The sequence below is a fragment of the Acaromyces ingoldii genome (assembly GCF_003144295.1).
Source record: "Acaromyces ingoldii strain MCA 4198 unplaced genomic scaffold FA10scaffold_11, whole genome shotgun sequence".
NCBI lineage: Eukaryota > Fungi > Basidiomycota > Exobasidiomycetes > Exobasidiales > Cryptobasidiaceae > Acaromyces > Acaromyces ingoldii.
Genome location: NW_020290257.1, coordinates 106,628 through 128,980, shown reverse-complemented (window position 1 = coordinate 128,980; position 22,353 = coordinate 106,628). Strand labels below are relative to the sequence as shown.

The following is a 22,353-nucleotide window of genomic DNA, read 5'->3' as shown; positions in this document are numbered from 1 at the left end:
CTTTTCGTTCTCCTCACTTCTCCCTTCCCTCTCTTTCCTTACTTGTAGTAATGCCAGTACTGCCATGGGTTGAATGAAATATATCTCTGCGTCCCTGCCTTTCTTCTATCTACTTGACACGCTCTGTCTCCCAGATGCTGTTCGTCGCAAAGCCGGGCGGCGCAACAGGATCGACCTGGGGCGACTCTCTGCGTCAGTTTGGGAGCCACTCCTCGTCGACAGGTGAGATTACTCACGCTCTGTCCTCGTAAGCTCCCTGTCAATCTCTCGTCGCGCTTCATCATCATGTGCTCCCAGTCGTCGAGTCCGTGGCGCTGGGGCTGTGAGCATCGAAAGAAGAAAGTGGGTCATGTCAGATGAAGAGCAGAAGCAAAGAAAGCTGGAAGAGAAGAGGACGCACCTTTCCGTCGTTGGTCATGCGCTTGGCAATGTTGAAGCCCGTGCCCGTGATGCCAAACATGACAACGACGAGGCCCATCGGGATGAATGCTTCAAACGGGACCGGCATGCTGTTTCCTTTCTTTTCCCCGGCGGTTCGAGACTGATGTGGAATGGTAGGGAGTGGACGGCCGACGGGTGCGATGGGATCGGCTTCGTTTGGTTCCACTATTTCTTCTCGCGTGGCACATATTTTCTATTAATTCGGTCACGCTTCAATTTGTCATTTGTATCTGTCACTCAAACAAAAAGCGTCACGCATCTGTGAACCTCAGCCCGAGGATTTATTTGCACAGGCCATCTTGAGGGTGGCACACGTTGAAGAGACCCTCTGACGAGCCAATGGGAAAGAGAGCAGGGGAGACGGACCGAGACTCCACAGAGATGGAGCCGAGACCAGGCCAGATCCTCCGAGAGGAGGCGAGCCAAGAGGTCCCAAGACCCACCCAGCTGAAGGGGGCCAGAAGATTGAGGAACGAGAATAATTGATTCTTGGGCAGGAAAATGCGCTAGGCTAGCCTGCTGCTGCTTGCTGGTTCCTTGCCCTGATTCAAAAAGGCAGTTTTTTAGCGCGGGGGGGATTACCTTCACATAAAGTAGTGGAGTGGAGAGGGAAAAGAGAGAAGAGAGGAAGAGAGGGCTTGGCCGTGGCCAAGGTTCGTCGTGGGGTTAGGCTCGCCTGCCCTAGCCTGGCCTCCTGCCTGCCTGCCTGCGCCTGCCTTGTTGGGCAAGGCTGCTCTGACGTCGCATGACTTAAGTCGCCGAAGAGGCCGATTGTCTCAAAGTCCACTTCTTCCGAGGAGGAAGATCACTGCCTGTATTTGTGGGGAAGAAGTTTCGCCCTTTTTCATCCTTAAAAGGCAGGACTCGCAGACCATCCTCCTCACAACTACGAGCGGTGCTGACCTTGGTTCAGCAGACGCGGAGCAGTAATCAAGCGGGCGGAGCGCGGACGCATCTGCTCAAAAAAGAAGGCCCGCACGCAGCCTCTCAGCACGTCGCAGAGAGGAGCTTCAAAAGGAGAGGGCCCCAACGAGAGGGACAGGTGGAAGCGAGTCCGAGCCCAGCCCCCTGCAGACGGACCACCATCTCTCTCCCTGGACCCCTCTAACTTCTAATCTCGACTTCTGCACGATGAGGATATTGCCTTTCTCGCTCCTTACAATCGGCGCTGCTCTGGCGGCTGCCGTCGCTGCCCAGGATGCGACATCGACAGCGGCCGTGCCTGCGATCCCCGCGGGCAAGCAGGCCACGGACATGATCCCCACGGGCCCCGCGCCCAAGAAGCAGCGCCACTGCGTGTCCAGCATCTACTGCCCCGGGCCCCTCCTCCAGGCCGTGCAGCTGGCCCAGCTCTTCAATGTGAGACCGTCTGCTTCCTCCACCGCAGTTTCTGCATCCACTGACAAGCACTCGAATCATCATGACAGGACAGCAAGACGTTTGTCGACAAGCCCACGCTCAAGGCCGAGAGCGAGGTGCTGTCGGCCTTTTCCAAGCTCGGCGACGGCAAGGGCCACAACGTCACTTACCAGCAGATGCTCGACTTTGTCACGTCCAACTTTGGCGCCGAGGGCGGCGACCTGATCACGGCGAACCTGACCGACTTCAAGGCACGGCCGGGCTTCCTGTCGAGGATCAAAGATGCCGCCCTCAGCTCCTTTCTCACCCAGGTCAACGGCTACTGGCCCCTGCTCGCGCGCACGACGGCATCCACGGGCGCAAAGACGGCATGCGAAGGGTGTGTGTCGAGTTTCCTGCCGTTTGAGAAGACCAGGACGTTCGTCGTGCCCGGCGGCCGCTTCCGTGAGCTCTACTACTGGGACACCTACTTTGTCATCAATGGTCTTCTCGCGAGCGAGCTGTCGTCTGTGGCAAAGGACCTGCTCATGAACTTTGCCGATCTCGTCGACAAGTGTGAGTGGGCTGGCTGGGTGTATATGTAAAGTAAATACTGACCTTGTATGTGCACTCCGGCTGCAGACGGCTTCGTGCCCAACGGCAACCGTATCTACTACCTCAACCGGTCGCAGCCGCCGATGCTGACGCAGATGGTGTCGACGTACATCAAGGCCACGCGCGACACATCCGTCCTCGACCGCCTGCTCCCGCTCCTCGTCCGCGAGATGGGCTACTGGGACGTGAACCGGACGGTGACGGTGACGAGCCCGTACAGCAAGCGCGAGCACCGCGTCACCCTGTACAACGTCGACACCGACGGACCTCGGCCCGAGAGCTACCTCGAGGACTTTACCACCGTCGAGATGGCCGCCGCGCAGGAGCCCGGCCTGGCGAATCTGACGGAGCGCCAGAGGGACCGTTTGTATGCCAACTTGGCCAGCGGTGCCGAGTCGGGCATGGACTACTCGGCGGCGAGGTGGAGCCGACGACCGCTGGTCAACACGTCCAACACCGTGTCGGCACTGCGGTACCTCAACACCAACGCCATCGTCCCCACGGACCTGAATGCGATCCTGTACAAGAACGAGGTGACGCTGTCGCGCTTCTTCCGGCTGCGCCACGACGGCACGCAGGCCCAGGCGTGGGCCAAGCGTGCGCGTGCACGACGCGAGGCGATCCACGACCTCTTCTGGGACAGCAGCCGCAAGTGGTACTATGACTTCAACACGACGGCCCACGCCCGCGTCCGGCCCTGGGCTGCCTCGGGCTTCTTTCCCTTCTGGGCCAACATCCTGCCTCCATTTGTACACAAGGCCTCGCACCTCGATGGACAGGCAAAGGCGCGCGAGATGGAGGCGACGTTTGCTGGCCTGCGCTACCTCATCGACCGCTACAACGGCACCATTGCCACGACGCTCCTGCCGACGATGCAGCAGTGGGACTCGCCCAATGCCTGGGCTCCCCTGACGTTTATTGCCGTCGAGGCCCTCGCCAACGTGCCGCGCTCGCTCGGCGGCACACGGCCCAGTCCTGCGCCCAAGGGGTCGTTTGCGCTCGTGCCCAAGGGTCAATTTGGCCTGCCCGAGTCGCAGCTGCCCATCCAGCTCATCACGGGCACCAACGACTCGATTCCGTATGCGGGCGTGGGAAAGACGGAAGCCAACGACGGCTCGCGCGAGCTCATGCCGCCGCACAACGTCGGCAATGCGACAACAACTCAGACAACGGCCAAGGGCGAGGGCTGGAGCGACGCCTTACTCCGCGAGCTCGTCAACCGGTACATGGCCTCGGCTCTCTGCTCGTGGAGGGCCACGGGCGGCAATCTCAACCTGACGCAGCAGCAGGACCCCACGGGCAGCTTTGCGACTGTCTCGAGCAGCACCCTCGAAAAGGAGGGTCTTCCGACGAATGCAACGGGCCTCATGTTTGAAAAGGTGCGTCTTTTCCTTTTCTCCCCGCCTTTTCCTTCCGTCGCTTGTGTCATTGCCGCACGTCTCCCAATCGCTGACTCTGAAAAAAAAACCTTCCCCGCAGTTCTCGATGCTCAACATCAACGCCGCGGGCTCTGGGGGCGAATACCAGGTGGTGACGGGCTTTGGCTGGACAAACGGCGTGGTGCTGAGCTTTGCAAATGAGTTTGGCCACCTCCTTACCCGGCCAGAGTGCCCGCCCATTGTCGTGTAGCCAGTGTGCTTCTTTCTCTTTCTCTTTCTCTTTCTCTTTCACACGCGCCAATCAATACGCACAGACACCCGTGATGCTGCTGATAGGAAGTTGCAGCTGCGAGATTGCGATTGCTGAAATCAATGGCCCGATCTCTCTTGCAGATTGGTGCCCGTCGAGCGCTTGCTCATGCTGATGCCTACGCTCAATCTCAATCTCGAGCTCGGGCCCCCCTTTGCAATGTACTGTACCTCTAATTTATTGGGTGTAGGGGCCGGTCCGTCTGCCGCTACAAGTCCGCTCGAGGGCCGAAGACGTTGGCCGGAGAATTGAAAGAGAGACAAAAAGGCTCAATCCGTCGAAACTTTCTCATTGCAAGGCAAGGCCTTCCATGGCACAAAGACCGCAGAATCAGAGTGAGGGGAATATGAATACCGAGGAGGATGAAAGGCAGGAGAGAAGAGAGAGAGAGAGGACAGACAACAAGGCCAGGCCCACCCGCTCGGCCGGACCGTCGTTCATTCGAACTGCGACCCGAGATTGAGAGAAGGCGCGGAGCTGGCCAGCTGGGCGTGAAGGGGGCGGCTTCTGCTGAGCACAGCACAAACGGCCCGTCTCAAGTCTCGCTTTGACCCCTGGAAAAATTCCCTCCCCCGACGTCTTCTCTTCTTGGCCCCGATACCTTGTTCCCTCGCTCGCTTCCCCCCATATCAACCACTCCCGTCTCTACTTCTGCTTCTGCATCCCCCCTGGAGGCTTGCACATCTCACACTCCTTTGGCTCCCTCTTCTCTCTACCCTCTTCTTCTCCTCCCTTCCTCATTTCCCCCTTCTCATCTACTTTTACTCCGTTCCATCAAGGAAGACTACCATACAGACATACAATGCGACTCACGCACCTCGTCCTCGCCGGCTTCTGGGCAGCCATCACGGTGCTCACCGTCTGCACGCTGCCATCCGAGGCCCGCATCGTGCCCTCGTCGAGCTCTGGCAACTCCATCGAGGCACAGCACCGCCGCGCCGCCTTTTCGCACCGCCAGCTCGAGGCGCGCCAGGTGCAGCAGGCGCCCGCGAGCACGAGCGGCCCGGTGCAGCTCAGCGGCCAGCTCGTGGGCTCGCTCATCAACCAGAAGCTGACGCCCAAGATCGGTGAGTTCGATTGCTCAGTGTTGTGTCGACTTTGTGGATGGACGCGCTGATGCTGACGGTGGCACGCCCACCACTACTAGCGCAAACGGTGCAGAAGGGCAGCCTGACGCAGCCAAAGACGTACGAGCAAAATGTGCCGTGGAAGGAGACGGGAACCCGCGCCAAGACGGCAGACTACACGCTGGACCCGCACTGGGACGCCCATGCCCCTCCGCAGGTCCGCGAGCTGACGTGGACGATCACGAGGGCCGATGCGGCGCCCGACGGCTACAGTCGCCAGGTCATTTCCATCAACGGCCAGTGTGCGTCTGTCTGTCTGTCTCATGTACAAAAAGCTTCACCGATCACTGACTGCCTGACTGACAGACCCGGGCCCGCTCGTCGAGGCAAACGAGGGCGACACCCTCGTCGTGCACGTCACCAACCAGCTCGACGAGCTGGCAAGCGTGCACTGGCACGGCATGAACCAGAACATGACCATCTTTGCCGACGGCGTGCCCGGCTTCTCCCAGTGCCCCATCCCGCCTGGCGTGACGTACACCTACCGCTTCAAGCTGGAGCAGTGGGGCACCTACTGGTACCACTCGCACTCGTCGGTGCAGTATATCGAGGGCCTCCATGGGCCGCTTATCATCCACAGCCGGCGTGAGGCCTACCAGCGCGGGCGCGACTACGACGACGAGGTCCTTCTCTTTCTCTACGACTGGTACCACGAGCGGACCGAGGTCATTGCCCAGGCGCTTAATTCAACAAAGGGCTACAACCACTTCCTAGCGGCCCCACCGCCCCAGTCGTCGCTCGTCAATGGCCGCGGCCACTTTGACTGCTCCAAACAGGCTCTCTCACAGACGCCCCAGACGTACAGCTGCGTCACGCCGCGCCTGATGCCTAGTCTGACACTGGAGCCCAACAAGCGCTATCGGTTTCGCATGGTCAACAGCGGCGGCCATGCCATGTATCACGTCACCATGGACCGTGACCAATTCCGCCTCGTGGCCACCGACGGCGTCGACATCCACCCGTCGACGCAGAGCATCATTCCCATCAACATCGGCCAGCGCTACGACGCCATTGTGCATACAGACCAGGGTGGTCGCGGAAAGGGCAAGACAAAACCCAGTAGCTTCTGGTTCCGCGTTCGTAATCAAAGGATCTGCCTCGCTTACGATGACGCGGCCGCCGACGCAGAGGCGCGCGTCGCCGTCTACTACGCGGACCCGCCAGCACAAGGCAAGGCGATCACCAAAGCCGCCGTGGTCACCGACGGCGTTGATAAGCCCGAGCCGACAACGACGCCGATCGTGGACGTGCTGGGTCCGACCTGCAGAGACCTCGACGACCATGCGCTGGTGCCGGTGGAGAGTCTGACAAAGCCGAACCACGAGGTGCGAAACGTGCGGTCGTTTGCGACAAACTTTGGTGTGCTGACGGCCATGGGCGAGAATGCCACCTTGGGCCGCTTCTTTGTCAATGGCGTCACGGCGCGCAACCATCCGTACAAGCCCTTTCTTCGCGATTTGCGTGAGTGAAGAAAGTAGCGCTCCGTGGTCCTCTTCTGATACAGGCGTTTGACCTCTGCTACAGACGAGGGAAGAAACGTGTCGGGCGACGTCGCCTTTGCCGAGTTTCTCGATGATGTCTGGGTGGGCGACATCATCATCAACAACAACGACACGGCCATCGTGCACCCGTACCATCTCCACGGACGCTATTTCAACATTGTCGCGCGCGGGCCCGGTGTGATGACGCCGGAAAAGTGGCGCAACCTCGACACCAGCAGTGCTACGGTGCCGCGCAGAGACACGATCTCGATCGCGTCGCACTCCTATGCCGTGCTGAGGATCCTCACCGACACGCCTGGCGTGTGGCCAATGCACTGCCACATCACTTGGCATCTCGCCCAGGGCTTCCTGGCCGCCGTCCTCGTCCATCCAAACAAGCTGCGGGAGCCGTGGGCGTGGCCCAAGGAGAGCGAGGACCTGTGCCGAGCCGCAAAGGAGCCCGATGACACAGAGACACTTGCTTAGCTTCCTTAGTCTCCCCTTCTCTTCGCAGACACACCCTCCTTCCAGGCTGGCACTTGCGAAACACAATATTCCCTCCGCATGCTTACACATCGCCACTTGAATCCCCTTGTATGCCCCTGCTTTCCGTCGCAGCCACCTTCACTCTCCCAATCGAACAATTGCTCGTCGTATCATCGTCCATCGTCCGTTTTCTTTGACAAAGCCAGGTCGCATTTTGACTTACTATTTGGAAACCACTCTTCGATCTCGTCCATGAGTCCACGATGTCTTCGAGCCTTGTGGGCTTGCACATGCAGATCACTTCTGTACTGAGGAGACCTGATGACATTCCTCCTCGTCAGCTTTTATTAATACAGAGATGTTGGACAGGAGAATTGCCGCAGGGTATAGATCACAGAGGAAGAGGAAAGAAGCTACGAAGAAGAAGAAGACGGCTGCTTGGACCCCAGCGGCCCAAATAGGTGCGTGCGCCATTGCGAGGTGCCCTTTAGGGGCAGGGGCGGTGTTGATACCCCTTCGTCGGTAATTGACGGCGTTGTACCAACGAACTCCATTTCCTCCTCGTCATCATCGTCCACGCCGCTGTTACGCTCGAGAAAGTTGCTGATGATGGACCTTTCCACCACTGTTCTGTTGTGACTCGTTTGGTAGTGAGACGATGTCGAAGAGTCTCGCGTTGAGGAGGAACGACGTGGTATAGCATCGCGAACGGTCGACCATGTGGTGGCGAGGACAGCGAAGAGGGCGGAGAGAAAGACGTTTGCAGTCCCTGCATACGTCTGGATTGCCGTCGCGGCCAAATAATCGATACTTGCCAGACTGACTACGATCATGACTTGGCAGAGAAGCGGTGGTACGAAACTCATGAGAATCGACTCGATGAGATGGTTCAACTTGCGCCACGGTCTGTCCCCGCCGACGAGTTCCTGGTGCCGGCTTCTTGCACGTCTTTGCTTGCGAAAACGGTGGGCACGAAGAAGAATCAAAGCTATGGGCAATCTTGTCAGCCCAAGCTAAGAAGAGAAGAGGAGCGCAGAGAGATTCTTACCCGAGACGTATGCACAGGAAAGGAACTGCAACCCAATGTCCAAAGCGCGGAGGATTTCGAAGACGTGCGTCTCACCGTACACATCATTGATCGATCCGCCACTCTCAATCTTGGGTGTTATTAGGCCGACGCTGTACCAGATTGTCAAGAACGAGAGGATGAGACGAACGATGAGGGCGACGATGAAAGGCCCCAGCACGAGACACTGCTTTACTCGTGACGTAGCCCACGATGGGTAGATTGCGTTCAACTTGAAGAAGAGGCTCGAATCAGCCACCAATGGGGCAAAAAGAAGAAAAAAGAAGGACGCGGCATTCCCTGTTGCGCAGCAAATCAGCATCTCATTGCTGCTTCTGGAGGCGGATGTGCACTCACACCTGGCTAGGTCCAAGGATATGCCCAGATCATAGTCGCCATCTGGTTTCTGCGATGCGGTCAAAAATATCTGCGAGGGCTGAGTGCCTATCTGGATGAAGAAGAAGGCGCCTGCACAGCCAAAGGAGAAGATATGCAGCCAGAAAATGGCGGAGCGGCGCTCAGTGGGTGTGGAGAAGAGGACGAATGTGGTGGCCAGGCACACGTCGAAGGAGAAGAAAGCGGCATTCAATGCTGCGCCATGAACAGCACCGACTGCGGTGGGAACCAGGCCGAAGGTGTCCAAGGGGTCTGGCGTCGACGTCGTGTTTGCCATGCTCGTGGATGGTGGGTTGGTTCGGAGAGATCATTCATCTGTCAGTGCATCCCGCTTCGCAATCTCTCGCTTTTCTTTATCACTAGCGCGGATTGATGGAAGCGCATGGCTGAACTGCAGCGAAAGTCCTCACGAAGGAGAGCCTGAGGCAATTTATCAGCGCTCGGAAGCTCGGTTTTAGCCTGATCGCCCCCGGTGGTACTGTACTTCGTCCGTGCTTACTACTGCAAGACGTGCTAAAATCTGAATGTAGCAGTCATTGATACGGACGGCTTCATCTTCCGTCCTGTTCAGCACGTGTGCTCTCACAACCTTTGCTTTGTTAGCCTAGGCTTCTTCCCAGCTCCAGCTGTCCCCTTTACCTGTCTGTGACTTGCCTGATGGACGCAGTCGGGTGCACAAGCGAGTAATTGAACGCTCTGACAGGTCTGCGACACAGCTCATAACAGCCGAGGAGGCTGCTGCTATAAGATCCGGATCGACTTGACTCATCTGATCAAAGGAACCTTACCAACTTCGCACATGGATTCACAACTAGCAAAGCAAGCTTTGGTCGTAGACTCGTCACCGTGTGGCTCCAATTCTGGTGGCAAAGGCAGCACTGCGCCGTGCGGCAGAGCAATATTCTCGCGCAGGGACTAAACTTTGCCAGAGCTCAGAGAGACTAAGAAAGCGATGTGAGGGCGCGTCCAGAAATTGAAAGTGATCTCCACCTCAACATCCAACTTAAAAAAAAAACAACAACACCAAGCAGGAAGAACGGCACGAGACGACGGCGATGGAGGCAATGCAGCGGCAAGACTCTCTTCGCCGGCAGGAAGCCGAGGCGGAGGCGGCGAAAACAGCACGACCTCCTCCTGCGTCTACAGAAAACCAGGCCCAGAGCATAGCGCCAGCGACGCCGTCGCGGTACCCGACACTGGCGACGAGCTGGCAGCTGCCTGGGCGCGACAAGCACGCGGGCCCATCCAAAGTGCGCATGTACGACCCCGCCCCGCTCCCTGTCTCCACTGGTCCTGTTCCTCGTCCGCCGCAGCCGCAGCCGCAGCCGCCGCCACTGCACCAGGTCCAGGCGCACGCGTCTCAGCCGCGTCGCTTGGGCATGGGCCTCGTGGGATCCAAGCACGCACCGATTCCCCTCGACGCTGCCTCGCCAAGCAAGATGACGACGACGACGACAACGACACCGGCTATGTTTGCACAACCGCACCCGTCTGCGCTTGTGCCTGGCGCAAGACCCCCGCTGGCCAATGTTGCGATACCGCAGCAGCAGCGACAGCAGCACATCGTCGATCTATCGCAGGACGATGGTCCGTCAAAGCCGCCGTCGAGAAGCGCCGCTGATGATGCCGCCGCAGCTGCTATGATGTACATTGACGGCCATGCGCGCGTACTACCAGACCTGGGAGGCAACATCAACAGCAGCACGCTCACGGCCTCGGAGCGCGATCGGCAATTGCAGGACATGATGGACGCCATGGTCCTCGTGCCCGATGCAGACGACGACGAGATGCAGCAAGCGGCCCACGTCGACGGGCTTGAGTGCACCCTCATGCCGCATCAGGTCGCGGGCCTCGTCTGGATGAAGCAACGCGAGGCTGGCAGGTACAAGGGCGGCATCCTCGCCGACGACATGGGCCTTGGCAAGGTGGGTTGCTCGCTCTCTCTTTCTCTCTCTTTCCTTTGGGGAACTGACGCCTTGCTATTGGAGCAGACCGTGCAAATGCTCGCACTCCTCGTGACCAACTCGCCAAAGAAGGCTGACTCGACGGTGGGGTACGTGCGCCAGACGGACGACCGCGACGCATACAGAGGTGCCGCGCCAAAGAAGAAAGCGGACAAGGCCAACAAGGCTGCTGCTACAGCCACGGACGCACAGGACGCAGCCGAGGACCGCGGTCAGAAGCTTGCGCTGCGGAGCAGGACGACGCTCATCCTTGCGCCCCTGGCTGTGATCCGGCAGTGGGAACGCGAAGCAAAGGAGAAGGTCAAGCCACGGCTCAAGGTCCTCGTCCACCACGGGCCCCAGCGTGCCAAGGACGCCTCAGCATTTGCCATGTACGACGTCGTCATCTCGACGTACACCACTGCCTCGTCTGAGTGGAGCAACGTCGTTGGCTCGAGAGAGGAGGAGCAGGAGGAAGCTGGCAAGGACAGCTCTGAATCGAGCGACGAACTCGACTCGGACGACTCGGACTCGGACACAGACTCGCAGGCGAAGAGGGCAAGGGAACGGCAGCAGGAGAAGAAGAAAGCCATCAAAAAGAACCGGAGCAAGAAGAGTGCCGCGCCCCTCTTTGACGCCCACTGGCTCCGTGTCGTCCTGGGTGAGTGTCCTGTTCTGTGCGAGCGAGCAAAGGGAAGATGAATCTCTGACCAAGTGTTTGACGACAGACGAGGCACAGAACATCAAGAACCACAAGACAAAGGCGGCGCAGGCCTGCGTGGCCCTCGGTTTGCGCGCCCACGCCAGATGGTGCCTGTCGGGCACGCCGATCCAGAACGATGCGTTTGAGATGTTCAGTCTGATCCAGTTCCTCGGCATCCCGCCGTTTGACAGCTACGACCTCTTCAAGGAAAAGATCGGCGACCCGCTCAAGTCGACGAACCAGAACCGCGTCAACTGGGGCATGAAGCGCCTCTGCATCGTGCTGCAGACGATTATGCTGCGCCGCACAAAGGATGCCACGACGGACGAGGGCAAGCCGCTGCTCGAGCTGCCCCGCCGCACGATTGAGGTTGTCGAGCGCGACTTTGACGACGATGACGAGCGGCACTTTTACCGCGAGCTGGAGCAGCGTGCGCGCGAGAAGCTGGAGCGGGAGCAGCAGGGCAGCAAGACGGGCAAGGTCAACCATATGGTTACGCTCCTCATGCTCCTCCGCCTCCGCCAGGCGTGCAGCCACCCGGCGCTGACGATGCGCGACCTCGACGCCGACGAAGCCAAGGCGCCCGTGCCCGACAAGCGGCCTGGCGAGGAGGAGCAGGACGATGGAGACGACTCAAACGGCGAGGCGGGGGGCGACGACGACGGCGGTCTTGCCGATCTGTTGTCCGGCCTCACCGTCCAGGCCAAGCCCAAGTCTGAGGAGGAGAAAGCGCTGGCGGCGGATGAGCAAGGGAAGACGGCAGACTGGCGCTCGCCCGGGCGCGCCTCGACGAAGATCCGCATGATGCTCTCGCTCATCGATGCGTGCCCACGCTCCGAGAAGCTGATCGTCTTTTCGCAGTTCACCTCCTTTATGGACCTCGTCGAGCCATTCCTGCGCGATGCGGGCCACACGCACGTCCGCTACGACGGCCGCATGCGGCCTGCCGATCGGGAGCGGGCGCTGGAGCGGATCCGCGACGACGCCGAGACGCGCATCATCCTCGTCAGCTTCAAGGCCGGCAGCACGGGCCTGAACCTGACGTGCTGCAGCCGCGTCATCCTCATGGATCTCTGGTGGAACCCGCAGATCGAGGAGCAGGCCTTTGATCGCGCCCATCGGTGAGTAGCTTGTCTTCACTCCTGCGACAAGAGAAGACGAGAAAGAGCTGACAGATAGGAATGTATGCTTGGGATGGCAGGCTGGGGCAGGAGAAGGACGTCGTCATCTACAAGCTCTCGATTGCCAATTCGGTCGAGGAACGCATCCTGGCGCTCCAGGTCAGTGCCATCCCATGTGCGCCCATTCTGTTGATTTTGTGAAGCTGATGAGAGACCCGAACGACAGGAGAAGAAGCGGGCGCTGAGCAAGGCCGCGCTCGAGGGCAGCAAGTTCTCCAAGAAGTCGGGCGCAAACAAGCTCGACCACAAGGAGCTCCTCTACCTCTTTTCGGGCAACGTTGCCTTCTGAGGTGGCGGGACACACGGGCAACACGCAAGAATGAGAATGAGAAAAGGTCGCTAATAATACTAGAGACGCTGTACTAGAGACACTGTAGACAAAATACGATGCGACGGTTCTTGTTTTCTTCACTGCTACAGACGGCCAGCCGCGTGAGGGTGTGTCTTCTCTCAACGGGCGGCCGCATCGAAAAAGGCGATGCGGTCCCTGAACGACGTGCCACCGGGCGTCGTCGTCGTTGTTGTCGTCCCTGCCATAGCTGCAGAAAGTGCGCCCCTCTTCTTGGGCGTCGACAATGTTGTCGTCGTCGAAGGCGCAGCGTCCAAAAAGACCGACGAGACGGGCGACTTCTTTGCCCGGATCGTCGCCTGCTGCGGCGCATTCTCGGCGCCTTGCTCCTCGTCGTCATTGTCGGTGCCATTGCCGCCAGCGCCACCACCGGCGACCTTGCGGCCAAAGCTGGAGCCAAAGCTGTCCTTTGTCGGCGATGTCGTCGTCGAGCTGCTGGTGGTGCGGCCGGCGGCGGCACCGCTGAGCGAGTTAACGCTCTTTTTAATCGTCAGGGGCCGCGTCGAGCCGGCGCTGTCTGCGCTCGTCTCGCGCGCGTGGCTGGCAGACGTGCGGCTCGCCGAGCTCTTCGGCGACGAGGCCAGCCAGGCCGACTCGCTGGGCGGCCGCTGCTTTCCGGCCGAGTCGGACGAGGCCGACAGGGAGCGCGCGGCGGGGGAGCGGGGCGTCGAGAGGAGCGACGACGACGAGGAGCGCGACTCTGCGTTCTGGAGGTAGGACTGGGCGCGCGCACGCAGGCCCTGGCTCGCGAGGCCGCTCGTGCGGATCTCTGACGCCGAGGCCGAGGGTGAGGGCAAGGGCGAGGGAAAGGCGACGGGGACATACGTGGCTTCGGACCTGGCCGACGCCGTCGAGGGGTCCTTTTGGCGCCGCAGGGGCGTGCGCGGCTCTTCTTCTTCCTCTTCCTCCCCGTCGCCATCAGCGCCTCGCATGCGCGTGGGCGAGGCAGAGGGCACCATTGCATAGTCGTTGTCGGTCGTGTTGGACGAGGAGCGGGCCATGCTGCTCGTCGCATCGTCGTGCTCGACCATCTCGCCCTCGGACATCAGCGAGGGCTTGTCCGAGGCCGTGCTGGGCGAGCGCAGCTTGTGGTCGACGAGGGCCTTGAGGCGCTCGTCGATGCTCTGAGCGCGGCTGCCTGTCGAGACGTCCGACGTGGCGTCGTCCCCCTCGTCGGCGGCTGCTGCTGCTGCTGCTGCTGCTGCCGGGCTGCCCCCACGGACAGGCGACAGCCGGCCGTTCTGCAGCGGCTGGCCCAGCGCAGACGTGTACCGCGGCCGGCCAGAGGGGCTCACGGGCCGCGAGCCGGCTGCGTCGTGCGACGGCTGGCGTGCAAGGCCGCTGTTGCTGCTGCTGTTGCTCTTGCCCTCGTCCTTGTCGAGCTGCGGCCGTGCGCCCTGGGGCAGCTTGAGCGAGTCCTGCCGCTGCTGTCCGACCGAGCCACGCCGGGGCACGGCGCTGGTGAACGAGGCCGAGGAGATGTTGTTGAGGCGCCTGGCACCGTCGTCTTTGTTTGCTTGGCTCTCCTGCTCCTTATCCTGCGCTGGCTTGTATGCGCCACCTGCTGCCTTTGCTGAGTCAAGCGCTGCCCTTGACGAGGGTGCCTCGACGGCCGCTGGGGAGCTGGAAACAGGAGCAGCAGCAGCAGCAGCAGCAGCAGCGGGTGAGGCTGGCGCAGCCGCCCTGCCACCAGCAACGGCAGCCAGGAGCTCGCGGCCACCCCGAATCTCGGCCGTGGCCGCACGAAGCTGGCCAATCTCGTGCCTGATAAGACCCGTCATCTGGCCAACCCACTTGTCCATCTCGGCGTCGCGCGCGCTCCTGCTGCTGCTGGCGTCTGATGCGGCCGGGTGGGCAGCCATCTGGGCGTCGCGCTCAATGTCGACGACGCGGCCCTCGATGGCGCGCATGAGCGGGACGGCGTAGCGCTCAAAGCGGTAGAAGCGCACCATCATCTCCTGCAGCGCGGCGCCGAGCGGCATCGCGGCCGGCATGGGGCCCTGGCCGGGCAGGAGGCCAGCTGCGGCGGCCGACGACGAGACGCGGCGCTCAGACGGCTGGGCGGCGCCCCGTCGCACGGCCGTCTCTCCTTCTTCTTCTTCTTCTTCCTTCTTCTTTTGCTCCCTGCCCTTGTCACTCTCGCCCTTGTCGCCCTCAGACGGGCCCTCGCCCTCGCCGCCTGCACGCCGGACAGACGGGTGGGGCGACTTGGACGGCAGCGTGGGCGGCTTCGTCGACGCGCGCGAGGGGTGCTGTGTATGCTGTGTATTTTGCGCATTTTGCTGCTCACGGGCGAGGTGTCTGGAGCGCGTCTCTGCAATGATCCTGGAAGGAATGAAACTGTCAGCTTTCTGTTCTTGTCAAGCGAGGGGAGGGAATCGCAACCCACTGCTGCGCGGGCGTCAGGCTGGCCACGTCGGCCCTGCTCAGCCGGTCGTCGGGGTCCACGCCCTGGGCGACGCGCTCGCGCTGGCCGAGGGACATGCGCCGCAGCTCGTCGGCCGTGGGCTGGCGCTGCTGCTCGTCGTTGTCGTCAAGCCTGGGCACCGGCTTGCGTCCCGGCGGGCTCCTGCTCTTGGGCGGTGCTGCATCTTCATCATCGTCGCTCTCGATGGCCTGGCGCGGCGACCAGGGCTTGTTTGGCGTGCTGCCACTACCACTGATGAGCCGGTTCCGGTGCTCGTCCTCGATGCGCGCGGCGAGGCGCATCGAGTTGCGCTTGCGCTCCAGCGCCTCGGCCTCGTCGTCGTTGGGCCGGGCACGCGCGCCGGCGAGCGGCGAGCCATCGGTCCACGCATACGCGCGCTGCTGCTGGTGGCCTTGCAACTGCTGCTGGTAGTGATTTGGCTGTCCCAGAGGAGAAACGGGCTGCCCCGGGTACGGCGCCGACGAGGCGGGCGAGAGGCCGTCGCGCATCGCATACTGGCTCTGGTCCACACGCGCCATCGAAGGCGACTTGGAGAAGAGGCCCTTGATCCAGCGCGCGGGGCTGGCCGTCGCCGAGGCAGGCGAGCCGCCGTTGGAGGGGTAGTCGTTGTCGCCGCCGCCAGCAAAAGCACCACCGACGCCGAAGCCGCCGCCCGGCGAGACGGAGCCCAGCGGCGAGGGGTCGTACGAGTGCGGCCGCACAGGCACATCGATGGGCACTGCGACGGGCGAGGGGATGCCCTCGAGTGGGATCACCGGCGGGGGTCCCACGCTCGACGACGACATCGACCGTGGGTTCGAGTCCAACGGCGGTGCTTGAGCCAGGGGCAGGGGCAGGGCACCGCCGGCCTGGGCGATGCGTGCACGCATGGCGTCGTGGTGGTGCCGGTGCGCCGCTTGCACCTCGGCCGAGGCACCTCCTCCGCCTCCGCCTCCGCCGGTCCGCGATGCCGGGCTCGTCGGAGGGCGAAAGGGGCTCTGGCGCGGCCCGCCGGGGCTCGTCGACGAGATGCGGGCAAAGCTGTCGGAAACACGGCCAGCCTCGCGCGCCTCGGCGGCCTGCCGCCAGCTCTGCGGGCCGGGCGAGATGGCGGCGATGGGCGAGGGCGAGGGCAAGGGCGAGCCACGGGAGTTGCTGCCGCTGCGGCCGCGAAAGGCGCCGGCCGAGATGGCGCCGGGGCTCGGCGGGCGATGGATCGAGCGGCCGCGCGTGGCACCCGTGCCATTACCAGAAGACGATGGCCTCGCCATGGCCTCGTCGTGCTGCTGCTGCTGCTGCTGCTGCTGCGAGAGGGGCCGGCCGTCGTTGCTGCTCGTCGCCGTACCGTAGCCCGTGCCGCCGCCAGGCCCACCAGCAGGGACCGAGAGCGAGTTGAGCGGCTGTGAGCGCTGCCGGCTGTAGCCGTGCTGCATATTCATATAGTCGGCTCGGCTGGCCTCGTCGACCCCGCTGCCAGGCGACGGTGGGCCCGAGGACTCGTACGAGACGCCGCCGGGCTGCTTGACGACGCTGCGGACGACAAACGACGTCGGGCTGGCCTGCCGCGAGCGTGCTGTCGCTGCGCCTGCATCGCTGCCACCAGCGCCGGGCCCAGCAGAGGGCGACGTGCTGCGGCTGCGCGAGAACCAATTGGCGAGCGACCGCTTGCTCTTGCTGCTTGCGCCGCCCGGCGACGACGCGCCCCCGCCGACGGGCGAGGGCGGGCCTGCATAGCCGCCGATGTCGACGCCATGCTGGGGAATCGCCCAGGGTGAGCTCATCTTCTCTCTCTGTCTGTCTGTGTGTTTGTATCTTGAACAGGAAGGAACTTGGGAAAGCGAGGGAGATGCGATGCGATGAGGAAAGTGGCGCCTGCATAAATTCGCCCTTTGGCCCGCGCGCGGGGGACAGGAGCAAGCCAAAATATGAAAACAGGGGCTCGCGTTTTGGCACGTGAGTGATCCCGCCGTCGCGGCCTCCACAGTCAAGTGAAACAAGCTGGGGCTCCTTCTTCTTTTCTCTCTCTCTCTCTCCGTCACACAAGCAGTAGTAGTAATTGCTATACGAATTGTTGCTCTTGAAGGAGGAGAATATGTATAGAAGAACAATCAGCTAAAGTTGGCAGCGAGGACGCCGAGGAGGGTGACCCAGGCGCCCCGGTAGAGGGCCTCGATGCCCTCCTCGTCGACGAGCTTGTTGATGCAGTCGACGAGGCCCGTGTAGCGCTCGACGACGGGCGCGCCAAAGCCCTGCGCTTCCACCTCGGCCGCATCGGCGGCGTTTCTCGGCTCGTCGCAGGGCCGCAGCGCAATCACGGGCTCCGAGGGCTCCGACATGTCTGGCAGATAGGTGCCTGGCCTCTGCGGTGGGGGTGGTGTGGCCGCCGATGAACCCAGCACCCGGTGGCTGTCCTGGGCTGGAGGTCGGGCTGTCGGGGCCTGCTCCTGACGGGGAGGTTGCCCGTCAGCGTCAGATGGCTTGGCGGCTTTCGCTGCCCCCTGCTGTGCCTCGTCGGCCTCGTCGTCGTCTTCATCCTCGATGGCAAAGCTCGGCCGAGGAGCCGGCTCTGCACTGTCGTCAGCGGGTGCCTCGTCAGTGTATGCGGCCTGGCCATTGGGGGCAGCACCACTAGCAGGCGCCTGCTGTGCAACCTGGGCCTGGTTGTTGTACGGCGCAGGGCTGCTGCCGTTGGCCTGGCCCGCGCGCGCATACGCCAGGTGCAGCGGCTGCTGGCGGTCGGGCCGCTGCACCGAGAGGCGGACCATGACGCACTCGAGCGGGCTGAGCACGACGACGCTCAGGACGCACCAGGTGAGAAAGACGGCCATGCCAAACGGCGACACGGCCAGCGTCTCGCTCGAAGGGCCCGAATAGCCGTCGTCGTCGGGCGAGGCCGGCGTCGAGGGCGGGAGGCCGCCCCAGCTGGGCACGGTCAAGTGGCGCACGATGCGCGTGGCCAGGCCGATCCAGGCGACGTGGCACAGCGTCGCGGCCAGCAGGCCGGGCACGAAGTAGAGGCGCCAGGGCTGCGTGTACTCGGCGTGGGAGAGGAGCTGGCGCAGGTTGCTGCGCGGCGTCGTGAGTGGGAGCATCTTTGGGTGGACAATTGTTCTGGTGTCCACGGTCCGGTCAGCTCATGTAAAGTAAGAAAGAAGCAGCTAGGAAAACACACCGGTATGTGATGACGTTGAGGGGAAGGGCGACAAAGGCGACCCAGAACATGAAGACGAGGTTGCTCCAGAAGCCAAACTGGCCCGGCCCGCTCGGTGCGGCACGGTAGGGGCTGCCACCGACACTGAGCACGCTGACGCTGAAGCCGACATAGGTGACGAGGCCGATAAGGAAGAGCTGGGCGAGCTCGGGCCCCGCGCCCTTGTACAGGCCCGCCCAGCCCTCGAGGCGCTTGGTGCGGATGAGCATGGCGACGATGCCCGACACGACGGGCCCGATCTTGGCCGCCGACTGGCGCTGCCGCAAAAAGTAGCCCGAGATGGCCCGGGGCGAGACGCCGGCCGTGGCACCCTGCTCGCCGTCCTCGAGCACATTGTCCAGCGAGACGGCCTTGGGGAGGTAGTTGGCGCGCAGCCGGACGAGGGCGCCCGAAAAGGGCTGCGAGATGGCGATGCTGAGCATGATGGAGATGCCGAGGACGACGGCGGCTATGAGCACGCCAAAGAACAGCGTAAAGGGGTCCATCATTGTTGCGTAGCGCGGCGTCGTGCACGACCGGGGGGGACAATGATCGAGAAGCACGAGGCAGCCAGGCGGGCGGCTCGAGCGTGTGACGACGGCGGGCGGCTGAGCTTCCAATTTAAAACCCACGTGGCCGCAGAATTAAGGCTGTCCAGCCGGCTCGGCATGGCGCCCAAACACTAGCGCCCTGGGAGGCAGTCACGGTGCGATGGGGCAGACGCCAGAGCCATGCCACGGTGGAAAGAGCAGCCGTATGATGTCTGTAATAGCAGGAGCCAGCTTGAAGCAGCATGGTGTCCTGACCGGCTCACCCTCACCCTCACCTCTTTCTGAAGAGTCACTACAGTACGTCACTACTACTACTACTGCTGCTGTAGTCTTGCTCTCGGCCGGCCGCGCGGGCGGCCATGCACGAGCCACGCTCCATCGCCAGGGCTGCGAGTGCCGCTGCAGATTGACCAGAGATGGGCTTGACTTTTGCCTGAACCTACATATCGTGCAGTACAGAGCAGACCACGGAGTCGTCCGCGGCAGGACATGGCTCTCCAGCTGATGGGCACCGTGTCGAGCAGACTGATGACAGCCGAGCGCACTGCCAGTGGCCCTGCCCTCACCGAGCGCATCGTGAGCACGATGAGCTTGGCCGAAGCAGAAAGCTCATCCAGCGCCAAGCGTCATCAGCCTTCTCAGTCAGTCCAGCTAAGTCAAATTGCCCAGCCTGCCCAGCCTGCCTCGCCGCCACCTACCAGAACTGTGCAACGGAAGCAAGGGTCAGCTTCGGTCCCGGCCATGAAATGGCGGCCCAACAAGACAGGTCAGAAGCGCAGCAGGCCAGCCGAACGTGTTCTTCCATCTCCGTCGCCCTCATTCTCATCGCCCTCATCACCATCATCCTCACTATCAAAGAAGACACTACGACCGACGTCACCCGCACGTTCGACAAAGAAGGCGAGGAGAGAAGACCCTCGGAAGCAGACGTCCAGCTCGGTGTCGTCAAGAGATGGTTCCAAGAGTACTCCAGTCGTCATCGAGATAGATGATACGGATGACGACGAAAGAGACAATGTCGGTGTTGGCGAGGAAGGAGACAGTGACGAGGGCATTCGCATCGACCTAGCCTCGGACGAGATTCTGGAGCAGGCCGTGCTGCACGCCCAGGCCGGGCACGGCGAGGAGCGCATCGACCTCGTCGCACGCCGCGTCACCTTCCACCTCGATGTCGAGGTCATGTACCCGGTTGCGCGCGACGCCTGCGGGCTGCCTAGGGACGCTCAAGACACCTCTCTGTCTGTCGTGCTCGACTGCCGAGCGGGCTTCCGGCGCGACTCAGCACCGCCCCTCGTCGAGGCCAGGCTCACTTCCAGGCCACTCTGCCAAACCACATCGACTGCGGCGCCCGACCATGACTTCGTACTCGGTGCCCAGCTCGTCAATGTCGCAAACAAGGTCTTCGAAGGGCGCTGGAGGTGCAAGACCGAATCCCTCCTCGCCGACGTCTACGATATCCTCGTCGACCGCATGGCCAACAGCGGCTGCTACTGCATACAGTGCGACGCGAAGCTCGTCTGGCCCGGACTCAAGCCCACGGCGTGCGACGGCGCCCTCTGCCGCTATCAGCTCGAGAATCTGGGCATTGGTGCCTCGCTCTCGCAGCTTGGCCGCTCACGGGTCGAAGATCTCCTCATCGTCACGACCGCTGCCGCAGCCCGCCACTACGATCAACAGCCAGGGGTGATGCCCAACCTACCACTGTCAGGCGATGGGGTCACGCCCATGTGTGCCTCCGACGTGGCCGTCACGCTTGACTCGGTGCCTGCAAGCAAGGATCTTTGCAAGGCAGCGCTGACAGAGACATTGACAAGCGAACAGAAGCGCGTGCTCCGCTGGACACTTGCCACTAACAAGGCTCACATCGTAGAAGTGCTTGACAAGGATCGTCTCGCCATTAAAGGCGCGGAATTGACCTATGATCACCTCTTTTTCCGCGTCTACAACTCAACCCGGGAGCACGACGCCGCCTTTGCAGCCCTTGTGGCCAAGCATGGCTCCTTCTACGGTGAGGTTTACTTGTCTTCCTACTTTCTCTGCTGCTCAAGCTATAAGCTCTCCATCTGCAGCCTTCCACGGGTCGGCGCTGTCCAACTGGCATTCGATCCTTCGTACGAACCTCAAAAACCTTTCACACACAACCATGATGGCCCACGGTTGCCACCACGGCAGCGGCATCTACCTGGCTGAAGAGTGGAGCGAAGCTATCGCATACGCAACGAGCGATCCAAACAGCGAGCACAGAGAATGTGGGTCCATTATGTGTCTTGAGTGGCTTTTTTACTCACACTTTTCTTCTGCTGCCTCTGCAGTCGGAGGGAAGATGAGGGTAAATATAGAGGCGAGAGGGACTACAGCAGTAATGCAAAGATATTGCATCGACGAAGATGATGACACCCGTGACAGATTGTGGCCGTATGCGAGGTGGCCGACGGACCGGGAATCAACAGAACCGAAAATGACTTCTTTGTTGTCAGCGACGCAGCCATGGTCCAGCTCCGATACCTCTGTGTGAATACATGCGAGCACAACAGGTCGTTTGACAGGGCCAGCGAGCTGAGGTTTGGCGTGTATCGCAATGAAATGAGTCCTGGAAGTGGAAGAAGGCTCAGCGAAGTGCCGATCGACGACCTCATTGTCCTCGAGCATGGAGTAGCAGTGCGTATAACCCCTACTCTCCTCATCTGTTTCCACTGCCTAACATCTTTTTGCTGCAGTGGTGAGAAAGAGCACTTCGGTCACAGGAGGATGAGGATCCTTAATCAAGCCCGTTTCTTGGCAGGGACATCAACGACCTAGCAGACCTCATCGTGTCCAGCAATGGCGTCTTTCAACTGCACAAAAAGGAGCTCAACATTTATTGCAGACGCACATCTTTCCGCTGCGGGCTCTGTACCGAGAACGACGTCTTGGACATTCTCTCCTTTCCCCATCCCAGGGTCAAGCAGCTGGCGGAGCTCGAAAAGAGGAATCAGGGACTGAAGGGACATGCCAAGGCCGTCGAGCTGGCCAAATTGATGGCAGAGGAGCTTTGGAAAGCCAACAAGAACAACCGCGTCGAGACACTCGCTGCTGCAGCGAGGCGCTTTAAGGAGAAGACAGCCGACATGACGAAAGAAGAGGCCAAGGAAGTCAAGGCTGTCTATACGAGGTGCCCCTTGACGTGGAAGTCGCCTACGGTGTGCTTGCCTTTACCCTCATCAGTCTCGTAATTAAGTCCTGACACACTTGTTTTCAAACCACTCTCCAGCTAGGCAGCTGCAAATACAGGAGTACGCTGGGTCAACTGGTCGGATTTCTGAAGAAGGAGCTGCGGATCGCGGCAAAAGACGCCACAGACTCTGCGGAGGAGCCTCTCCACCGAGTCGCAGATTGCAAACGAGCGTGAGT

General features: G+C 61.4%; 8 protein-coding genes across 8 annotated transcripts; 4 read left to right on the top strand and 4 right to left on the bottom strand.

Moving 5' to 3' along the window:
• Positions 1-5: 5 nt before the first annotated feature.
• On the bottom strand, positions 6-508 carry FA10DRAFT_246247 (hypothetical protein; the record flags this gene model as incomplete). The annotated part of the gene is made up of 3 exons (XM_025519400.1): positions 6-175; positions 237-320; positions 401-508. 3 exons carry the CDS (start codon positions 506-508, stop codon positions 110-112), a joined length of 258 nt encoding a protein of 85 aa, XP_025373758.1. The 3' UTR covers positions 6-109.
• Positions 509-1,572: 1,064 nt separating this feature from the next.
• FA10DRAFT_235476 (glycoside hydrolase) lies at positions 1,573-4,023 on the top strand (the record flags this gene model as incomplete). Its single annotated transcript, XM_025519029.1, has 4 exons — positions 1,573-1,800; positions 1,869-2,355; positions 2,422-3,773; positions 3,874-4,023. 4 exons carry the CDS (start codon positions 1,573-1,575, stop codon positions 4,021-4,023), a joined length of 2,217 nt encoding a protein of 738 aa, XP_025373757.1.
• A 1,176-nt stretch (positions 4,024-5,199) lies between these two features.
• Positions 5,200-7,177, top strand: FA10DRAFT_291891 (hypothetical protein; the record flags this gene model as incomplete). The annotated part of the gene is made up of 3 exons (XM_025524373.1): positions 5,200-5,452; positions 5,517-6,671; positions 6,735-7,177. 3 exons carry the CDS (start codon positions 5,200-5,202, stop codon positions 7,175-7,177), a joined length of 1,851 nt encoding a protein of 616 aa, XP_025373756.1.
• Positions 7,178-7,518: 341 nt separating this feature from the next.
• On the bottom strand, positions 7,519-9,104 carry FA10DRAFT_270115 (hypothetical protein). The gene is made up of 3 exons (XM_025523003.1): positions 8,601-9,104; positions 8,226-8,543; positions 7,519-8,165 (listed from the first exon to the last, which is right to left on the bottom strand). The coding sequence occupies exons 1-3, from the start codon at positions 8,914-8,916 to the stop codon at positions 7,591-7,593; spliced, it is 1,209 nt and encodes a 402-aa protein (XP_025373755.1). The 5' UTR covers positions 8,917-9,104; the 3' UTR covers positions 7,519-7,590.
• Positions 9,105-10,282: 1,178 nt separating this feature from the next.
• FA10DRAFT_235455 (hypothetical protein) lies at positions 10,283-12,755 on the top strand (the record flags this gene model as incomplete). Its single annotated transcript, XM_025519028.1, has 5 exons — positions 10,283-10,564; positions 10,631-11,243; positions 11,311-12,406; positions 12,487-12,565; positions 12,633-12,755. The coding sequence occupies 5 exons, from the start codon at positions 10,283-10,285 to the stop codon at positions 12,753-12,755; spliced, it is 2,193 nt and encodes a 730-aa protein (XP_025373754.1).
• A 44-nt stretch (positions 12,756-12,799) lies between these two features.
• FA10DRAFT_304871 (hypothetical protein) lies at positions 12,800-17,003 on the bottom strand (the record flags this gene model as incomplete). The annotated part of the gene is made up of 2 exons (XM_025525408.1): positions 12,800-15,140; positions 15,205-17,003. 2 exons carry the CDS (start codon positions 17,001-17,003, stop codon positions 12,917-12,919), a joined length of 4,023 nt encoding a protein of 1,340 aa, XP_025373753.1. The 3' UTR covers positions 12,800-12,916.
• A 280-nt stretch (positions 17,004-17,283) lies between these two features.
• Positions 17,284-18,989, bottom strand: FA10DRAFT_304870 (hypothetical protein). Its single transcript, XM_025525407.1, has 2 exons — positions 18,395-18,989; positions 17,284-18,333 (listed from the first exon to the last, which is right to left on the bottom strand). Exons 1-2 carry the CDS (start codon positions 18,919-18,921, stop codon positions 17,331-17,333), a joined length of 1,530 nt encoding a protein of 509 aa, XP_025373752.1. The 5' UTR covers positions 18,922-18,989; the 3' UTR covers positions 17,284-17,330.
• A 412-nt stretch (positions 18,990-19,401) lies between these two features.
• Positions 19,402-21,759, top strand: FA10DRAFT_52837 (hypothetical protein). The gene is made up of 4 exons (XM_025525557.1): positions 19,402-20,971; positions 21,033-21,212; positions 21,276-21,621; positions 21,681-21,759. The coding sequence occupies exons 1-3, from the start codon at positions 19,453-19,455 to the stop codon at positions 21,476-21,478; spliced, it is 1,902 nt and encodes a 633-aa protein (XP_025373751.1). The 5' UTR covers positions 19,402-19,452; the 3' UTR covers positions 21,479-21,621; positions 21,681-21,759.
• Positions 21,760-22,353: the final 594 nt, after the last annotated feature.

Excerpts from the sequence above, each read along its gene's own strand:
- FA10DRAFT_304870 (XM_025525407.1), bottom strand. The coding sequence starts at position 18,921 with ATGATGGACCCCTTTACGCTGTTCTTTGGCGTGCTCATAGCCGCCGTC. Across the intron at positions 18,334-18,394 it reads CTCAACGTCATCACATACCG|AACAATTGTCCACCCAAAGA; the intron begins GTGTGTTTTCCT and ends CGTGGACACCAG.
- FA10DRAFT_270115 (XM_025523003.1), bottom strand. The coding sequence starts at position 8,916 with ATGGCAAACACGACGTCGACGCCAGACCCCTTGGACACCTTCGGCCTG. Across the intron at positions 8,544-8,600 it reads ATCCTTGGACCTAGCCAGGT|GGAATGCCGCGTCCTTCTTT; the intron begins GTGAGTGCACAT and ends GCTGCGCAACAG. Across the intron at positions 8,166-8,225 it reads TTCCTGTGCATACGTCTCGG|CTTTGATTCTTCTTCGTGCC; the intron begins GTAAGAATCTCT and ends GATTGCCCATAG.
- FA10DRAFT_52837 (XM_025525557.1), top strand. The coding sequence starts at position 19,453 with ATGGCTCTCCAGCTGATGGGCACCGTGTCGAGCAGACTGATGACAGCC. Across the intron at positions 20,972-21,032 it reads CAAGCATGGCTCCTTCTACG|CCTTCCACGGGTCGGCGCTG; the intron begins GTGAGGTTTACT and ends CTCCATCTGCAG. Across the intron at positions 21,213-21,275 it reads AAACAGCGAGCACAGAGAAT|TCGGAGGGAAGATGAGGGTA; the intron begins GTGGGTCCATTA and ends CTGCCTCTGCAG.